This window comes from Palaemon carinicauda, chromosome 28 (assembly GCF_036898095.1).
Source record: "Palaemon carinicauda isolate YSFRI2023 chromosome 28, ASM3689809v2, whole genome shotgun sequence".
In the NCBI taxonomy this organism is placed as follows: Eukaryota; Metazoa; Arthropoda; class Malacostraca; order Decapoda; family Palaemonidae; genus Palaemon; species Palaemon carinicauda.
This window is the reverse complement of record NC_090752.1, coordinates 19,217,589-19,226,780: the sequence shown is the minus strand read 5'-3', so window position 1 is coordinate 19,226,780 and position 9,192 is coordinate 19,217,589. Positions and strand designations below refer to the sequence as shown.

The 9,192-nt window shown below is 35.9% G+C and overlaps 1 protein-coding gene across 1 annotated transcript; it reads left to right on the top strand.

Annotated features, from left to right (window-relative positions):
• The first annotated feature begins 8,088 nt into the window (after nt 1-8,088).
• LOC137621706 (rhoptry surface protein CERLI2-like) lies at nt 8,089-8,820 on the top strand. The gene has a single exon (XM_068352222.1). It carries the CDS (start codon nt 8,089-8,091, stop codon nt 8,818-8,820), a length of 732 nt encoding a protein of 243 aa, XP_068208323.1.
• Nucleotides 8,821-9,192: the final 372 nt, after the last annotated feature.

Sequence of the window (9,192 nt, the reverse complement as noted above, 5' to 3'; positions counted from 1 at the left end):
CTTGCTGGTCCATGGGCTGGAGGATAGAGGTGGTATTCGGTGGAAGATACAGCACCTTTATGAACTTAAATTCATCGAAGATATCATCTTCAAGTCCGGGGGGGGGGGGGAGCGGGTGCATTGTCAAGGCATAGCAGGCACTTTAAAGGCAATTTCTGTTCATGAAGATACTTCTTCACAGAAGGGCCGAAAACTTGGTTAACCCATTGCACAAAGAACCGCCTAGTGACCCAGGCCTTCGAGTTGGATCGCCAGAAAACATGAAGCTGGTCCTCATTGACGTTGTGTGCCTTAAAGGCCCTAGGGTTCTCCGAATGGTAAACCAGTAAGGGCTTGACTTTAAAGTCCCCGCTAGCATTGGCACATAGGGCAAGAGTCAACCGATCCTTCATTGGCTTATGCCCAGGCAATTTCTTCTCTTCGGCGGTGATGTAGGTTCGACTGGGCATCTTCTTCCAAAACAGCCCGGTTTCATTACAATTAAACACTTGCTGCTCTACGTAGCCTTCTTCCAGCACGATCCTTTCAAAGTTCTTGACAAAGTCAGCTGCAGCCTTTGTGTCCGCACTAGCAGCCTCTCCGTGGCGAACAACTGAATGAATCCCGGACCGTTTCTTAAATTTCTCAAACCAGCCACGAGATGCCTTGAAATCGTCTGAGGAAGGTTCGGTTGAACTCTCCCCAGCATCACCCCCAGAGCTCTCCTCCTTCAAGTCCGTGAAGATGGCGTGCGCCTTCTCGCAGATGATGGTTTCGGTGATGGTGTCGCCAACAATCTCTCTGTCCTTGATCCAGATTAGCAGAAGTCGTTCCATCTCTTCTATGATAGGGCTACGGCGTTTTGAAATAATGGTGATCCCCTTAGAAGGTTTCACTGCTTTAATAGCTTCCTTCTGTTTCAGGATTGTCGAGATCGTCGACATATTACGGCCATATTGTTTAGCAAGTTCACTCACTCATGTTTTTCAATAATTTCCTGCTTTACGTCTAAAGAAAGCATTTCCTTCTTCCTTTTCTCACCACTACCACTACCACTTGCAAAACTAAGCCTTTTAGGACCCATACTTTACGTAAATTACCGTAAAAGGATGCTCGTAAAAAATCACGATTAAAACAGTACAATAATAGCAGAACGCACAGGGCACAACCGCAAGAAGCCGACGAGAACAGAGGACTAACCCAAGCTGCGCTAATCGAGGGTCCCTTCGAGGTCGAAGCGCTGCCTTCGATCGGCGGAAATAAAAAAACATCAGGCGCTATGTGTACCGACTACGCGTACGAGTATTGTTTACTTCGGGTGTCGGAAAAAAAAATTCGGGTGTAGAGTAGAAACGTGTTCGAATTGTACTTCGTGTGTCGAAAAATTCGGATACAACCGGTACGACGAAAATTGCTTACTTCGTGTGTCGAAATAAAATTCGGGTGTTGAGTCAAAAATTTGCTCGAATTTTACTTCGGATGTTGGAAAATTCGGATGTAGATACGTTCAGATGTAGATGTTCCACTGTGTATATATATATATATATATATATATATATATATATATATATATATATATATATATATATATATATATATATATACACACAGTATATACATGCAAGGGGCATTCAAAAATACGGGGAATTTTAAAAAGCTTTATTAGTTTTTCTAAACAATGGGTGTATTTTTCATAATAACCTCCGTCAGGGTCGATGTACTTCTACAAGTACTTCCATCCTTTTAGACCATTTTTGAAGAAATATAAAGACCCTTTTATGGGCATTGTTTTTGCTGTGTGTTTTGCTTTATCAGTCCTATCAAAATGGACGCCTTTCAACAGTTCTTTGAGTTTTCGGAATAAAAAAAAAAAAATGGTCTTTGGCAGCAATTCCACCGAAATTCTCTCAAAACTTCTCTCTTAATGCATGAAAAATGCGCTGGGGCGTTGTCGTGAAGGAAGAGGATTCCACAATGGAGCTTTCCTAAACTCTTTTTAGATAATTCTGCTCTCTATTTTCCTCAAAACTTCTACATAATAAGTTCCTGTGACAGTTTTTCGACCTTCTAAAAAGTCTACAAGCACTACTGCAGAGTCCCAAAAAACAGTTGCCATAACTTGTTGACAGACCTCTAAGATTTTGATTTGATTGGGCTAGATGATCCACATGGAAGCCATTGTTTTGACTACTCTTTTGTTTCAGGATCATACTGGTAAACCAATGTTTAATCCCCAGTAATGATTCGACTGAAAAAGTTGTCTTCATTTGCTTAAATTTTGGTCAAATTTGGCGTTGACAATTCACTTCTAAAATCTAGCTGATCTTGCCTCAGCGGCTTTGCCAAAAAAAGAGAAAAAAGCTGAACCAGCTGATATGCCCATATTCTGAGCTATCTGATAAACTGTCAATCGAGGTTGTTGGTCTTCCATGACCCTCATCATCTTCAACAGCTTCTCTACCATCTCAAAATCTTTCAATCCATTTGTAACGCAAGTTTTCTTTGGAGCATGATCACCATAAACGTTCTGCAATGCTTGAATAATCTCCGGTCCATTCCAACCAAGCTTTATTGAAAATCTTATGTCGGCTCTTATCTCAAAATCCTCACCTTCCATGGGGCTAAAAACTACCTTTCATCAACTAATACTTCACGGCTTTGTTCCCAGGCGAATACTGATTAGATAGCAACTGTTAGATAGCCAAGGTGATGCTCTTTCTAGCTGACAAGTTCAAACAAGTTTTATCTTGTTGGAACTCGGGTAATGTGAGCATTATACATATTTTTTGAGTTACCCTCGTGTGTGTGTGTATATATATATATATATATATATATATATATATATATATATATATATATATATATATGTGTGTGTGTGTGTATATATATATATATATATATATATATATATATATACATATATATATATATATACATATATATATATATATATATATATATATATATATATATGTGTGTGTGTGTGTGTGTGTGTGTGTGTGTGTATACAATGGATGGTGGAATAGCTCAAGAACCAGTGACAATATGATGAACAGTGATAAGAGTATGATTACATACAGTACGACAAAAAAAAGAGGCAGTCGTAATTGAAAAATAACCATTAGTACTGAAAATAGAAAACTCAAAGATCAACGTGTCTAGATATTTTCCAGTATTCTAATCCCGATGGAAGGAAGAGAAAAGTCGTAGGCCTTATATACAAGGATATGCTAAGTAAGCCATCTAAAGACTAACAACAGTTATATGAAAAGTAGTTTGTTGTTAAGGTGAGATATATAGCTAACCCTTACTCTTCATGGAACTCAAGGTCGTTGAAAGTGCAATGGAGAAATAGGCAAAAGTTTTTCCAGATGAAAAGGTAAGCAGAAAAAACTGGTAAAATCTGGCTAACATACAATCGCAGGCATATTAAGGATTAACATAATATTGAAACGAAACAAGATGGCCAGGAAGGAAAATAAACACAACTGTAATAAAGGAAAAATCTAATGAGTTTAATTTAGCAGTATGGAAAATGTACTCCCACCTGTACAGAAATCCCTTGATTGTATTCAGGATGTTCGTATGATTGGCCTTGATTTTAGTGCTGCCTTTGACCGTGTTAATCATGAGGCCCTTGTTTTTTAAACTCAAACAGTTGGGAGTGGGTGGGTCGTTTCTTAGCACCATTTGTGAATTTTTAAGTAATAGATCGCAAAGAGTTGTTGTTGATGGGCACCATAGTGAATATAGGAATGTGATATCTGGTGTTCCTCAGGGTAGTATTCTTGATCCATTACTTTTCATGCTATATACACATGACATGTGGTTTGGCCTAGCAAACAAGCTTGTTGCATATGCAGATGATGCTACTCTCTTTGCATCAATTCCATCTCCTGAATGTATATCTGGGGTTGCTGAATCCATTCATAGACATTTAGCTAAAATTAGTGCATCGTGCTAATTGTGGGGTATGAAGTTGAATCGTAACAAAACTCAAAGTATGATTGTAAGTAGGTCAAGGACAGTGGCTCCTCAACACCTGGATCTCAGCATTAATAATGTTTCTTTAACTCTGTTTGGCTCTTTTAAAATTTTAGGTGTGATTCTCGACAGCAAATTTACTTTTGAGAAACACATTAGGTCTGTGTCTTCTTCAATTGTACAAAAAAAAAGGCTTATTGAGAAAGTCTTTAAAGATTTTCGGTGATCAATATATTTTCAAGAAGAGTTTTGATTCTTTCATTCTACCTTGTTTCGAGTATTCTTCTCCTGTCTGGTCTTCAGCTGCTGATTCTCATCTTAATTTGTTGGACAGGAACCTACAGTCTATTAAATTTCTTATTCCTGATCTTGATATTAATCTCTGCCCCGTCGTTCAATTATTTCATTATGTATGTTGCATAAGATTTTTTATAATTCTGACCATCCTCTACATTCAGATCTTCCCTAAAAGTTCCATCCTGTTGATAATGCTAGGCATGCAGTCATTCTATCAGTCAGGCCATCTCCATCTTCCAGCTGTGATCAAGTTGTGGAATGATCTTCCTAATCGGGTAGTTGAACCAGTAGAACTTCAAAAGCTCAAAACTAGAGCAAATGTTTTTATGTTGAACAGGCTGACATAAGCATTTTCATAGTTTATATATGAAATATCTGTTTTAATGTTGTTAATGTTTTCAAAATATTCTATTTTAATTATTCATTACTTCTTATATCGTTTATCTATTTCCTTATTTCTTTTTCTCACCGGGCTATTTTTTCCTGTTGGAGCCCTTGGGCTTATAGTATCTTGATTTTCCAACTAGGGTTGTAGATTAGCTAATAATAATAATAATAATAATAATAATAATAATAATAATACATGATGAATTAGAAGCTTTGATAGTGTGCTTCGATAGTGTGGATTTGAGAATAAAATAGCAATAAGCGGTGTGAAATGTTGAATGCTTTCGAACGAACATGATAAAATGATTGCAGAGGTCCTGTAGAGAGTATGGTTCCCCTGCTGTACGCAACCAGAAAAACAGACCACAAAGCTGCAAATGAAAATGAAATGAACACAATTTGTATTGGAATCAGCACAAGAGATACGTGGAAAAGTTCCTAAACAAGATACAAGGAAATTGTCGGTAAACACATTAAACCTAACAATAAGATTGGAAAGAAGGGTAAAATCCTAGAGAGATGAATTAGATTTAAAAAAAAAAAAAAAAAAAAAAAAAAAACTATCCAAAACAATAAACAAACTAAAAAAAAAACAAAATATACAATGAGACCAATATAATGGAACACTAAAGAATGGAAGAAACATCACATTGATGAAAAGAAGACCTGGAACAGGGTGCCTATAAATATTTCCTCTAAACGTTAAACATGGAAATATTAACAACAGGAGATAAAATGCTATACAATAGTGAAATAACCAATAACTTCACCAATAGAAATAATGAAACACCTGAACTAGTACCAAAAGTAACAGCAGGAGTAGTAAAGAAGGCATTAAAAGACGTGAAAAATGCAAAGCAGCAGGAGATGATGGCTTAACAATTGATATTACAATAGATGGAAGAAATTCTTTAATAAAACTCTCTGAACTTTACACAAAATGTCTTCAGGAGTTAAAAATAAATAGTATTAAAAATAATATAAGTTATATATAGATGAAGAGACGATATAAATTTCCTTTACTTCATATATTCAATGGTCATTGTCTTATTTTTACCTAACAGTCTTTATTTAAGATGCAGATTTTGGCTGGAAAAAAACTTTTAAACTTTGAACGGTTAGGTTATGCATTTGTATGACGTAATCACATACGTGACTTTATACAGTGTAGGGTTCATGCGAGCATATATACTATGAAGTGAATTTTTATAATTTGGTTTTTGTGTAAGTTAAGGTGAAAATAAAAGAAATCATAATTTCGTGGCTTTTTCTAAGCGAAGATACACATACGAACAAGCATACAGAGATCAAAGTGTACCCTTATTAACTAAAATCGCAACGGCATTAAATTTACTGCATTCAATTTTGCGAAGCAACATTACTCTTTATGAGGAGGCATAAACACCCAAAGTGCGAAAATGGCAAGACCTGGACCTCATTAACAAGCCTTAAAACTCCACAGCTTTATAGCCCTTGATGACCTCTTTGCTTAGAAGGGAAGGACGCTCAGGTAGAGCATTCTGCGATCACGAAGGGAAACAGCATTTGCTAATAACTTATTTCTTTTGTCTTTCTTGCTGTGTTGAAGCTCCATTTATGCATGATAGCGAAAGTATGTTTACTTAGTTTAATTGTTCAAATGGAAAGTAAAATTTTAGGGGTTTCATTCAATAAGACGGAAATGTCTTCTGGAATAAGAAAACGCCAAGGAATGGTCTTCACATAATTCTCTCTCTCTCTCTCTCTCTCTCTCTCTCTCTCTCTCTCTCTCTCTCTCTCTCTCTCTCTCTCTCTCTCTCTCTCAATTATGTATCTACTGAGCTACACGTGAGCTAATTTATGTACTTAGGTATCTATTAATATACAAACATACAAACCGTAACCACTACAGTTTTTGACGAGAGGAGATGACGAGAGGAGAGGTTGTTGGGTTATATTTACCAGACAAATTTAGTGAAAAAGTCAGTCATGATTACAGTTATTCAATTTTACCAGAAATATTAATAAGTTCAAGTCAAGCAATACTAAACAAAGTCACATTAGCGTAACTTCAAGTTTCCGAACAATCAAATTCGCACATATTTTTGACAAATTTTGAAATCATTATTATAATATATACAATGGTAAGTTTGCGTTATGGGTGTAAGTCTCTTTAAATCCTTATACGTTTTATTTTAGTTGATACGATATGGATCATCATAAATATAAAATCATTCCAATAATCACCACAAATGTTAGTTGTTGTTTCCCAATTAGTCTATTCACTTAACGTAAACCTCAGAATGTGGTGCATTTTACAATATGTATGTCTACTTACAGGACACTCTAACAATACGGGTATACTTAGAGAGCACTAACACTACGGATATACTTAAAGAGCACTCTAACACTGCAGATATACATAAAGAACATTCTAACACTGCAGATATACTTAAAGAACATTCTAACACTGCAGATATACTTAAAGAACATTCTAACACTGCGGATATCCTTATAGAGCACTAACATAACGGAAATACTTAAAGAGCACTCCAATACTGGAGATATACATAAAGAATATTCTAACACTGCAGATATACTTAAAAAACATTTTAACACTGCGGATATACTTAAAGAACATTCTAACACTACGGATACACTTATAGAGCACTAACATAACAGATATACTTAAAGAGCACTCTAACACTGGAGATATACATAAAGAACATTCCAACACTGCAGATATACTTAAAAAACATTTTTACACTGCAGATATACTTACAGAGCACTAACACTGCGGATATACTTAAAGAACATTCTAACACTGCAGATATACTTAAAGAACATTCTAACACTGCGGATATACTTATAGAGCACTAACATAACGGATATACTTAAAGAGCACTCTAACACTGGAGATATAGGCTACATAAAAAACATTCTAACACAGCAGATATACTTAAAAACATTCTAACAATGCGGATATACTTACAGAGCACTAACACTGTGGATATACTTATAAAGCACTAACGCTATGGAAATACTTAAGAGCACTCTAACTCCTCAGATATACTTAAAGAGCACTCTAACACTGCAGATATACTTATAGAGCCCTCTAACACTACGGATATACTTAAAGAGCACTCTAACACTGCAGATATACTTAAAGATCCCTCTAACACTGCGGATATACATATGAGGAGCACTCTAACAATGCAGATATTCTTAAAGAGCATTCGAATACTGCGGATATACTTAGAGAACACTCTAACACTACGGATATACTTAAAGAGCACTCTAACACTTTGGATATACTTATAGAGCACTCTAACACTACGGATATAATTATAGAGCGCTCTAACACTCCAGATATACTTAAAGAGCACTCTAACATTGCAGATATACATAAAGAGCACTCTAACACTGCTGATATACTTAAAAAAAGATTCTAACACTACAGATATGATTAAAGAGCACTCTAACACTGCAGATATACTTAAAGAGCACTCTAACACTGCGAATATACTTATAGAGCACTCTGACACTACGGATATACTTAAAGAGCACTCTAGCACTTCAGATACACCTAAAGAGCAATCTAACACGACGGATATACTTAAAGAGTACTCTAACATTGCGGATATACTTATAGTGCACTCTAACACTACGGATATACTTAGAGAACAATCTAACACTGCAGATACACTTAAAGAGCACTCTAACACTACAGATATACTTAAAGAGTACTCTAACACTGCGGATATACTTAAAGAGCACTCTAACACTGCGGATATACTTAAAGAGCGCTCTAGCACTGCAGATATACTTAAAGAGCACACTAACACTGCAGATATACTTATAGAGCACTCTAACACTACGGATATACTTATAGAGCACTCTACCACTGCAGATATACTCACAGAGCACTCTAACACTACGGATATACTTAAAGAGAGCACTTTAACACTGCAGGTATACTTAAAGAGAACTCTAACACTGCAGATATACTTAAAGATCACTCTAACACAACGGATATACTTGAAGAGCACATCTATCACTACGGATATACTTAAAGAGTACTTGAACACTGCAGATATTCTTACAGGGCACTCTAGCACTGCAGATATACTTAAAGGGCACTCTAATACTGCGAATATACTTATAGAACACTCTCAACACTACAGATATACTTAAAGAGCACACTAAAACATCAGGTATACTTAAAGAGCAATCTAACACTGCAGATATACTTAAAGGGCACTCTAACACTGTAGATATACTCAAAGAGCACTCTAACACTGCGGATATACTTAAAGAGTACTCTAACACTGCACACATACTTAAATAACACTCTTACACTACGGATATACTTAGAGCACTCTAACACTGTAGATATACTTAAAGAGCACTCTAACACTACGGATATAATTAAAGAACACTCTAACACTGCAGATATTCTTAAAGAGCACTTTAACACTTCGGGTATACTTAAAGAGCAATCTAACACTGCAGATATACTTAAAGAGCACTCTAACACTGCAGATATACTTAAAGAGCACTCTAACA

Bases quoted from the DNA above. Each gene is read 5' to 3' on its own strand.
- LOC137621706 (XM_068352222.1), top strand. From the start codon at position 8,089: ATGATTAAAGAGCACTCTAACACTGCAGATATACTTAAAGAGCACTCT.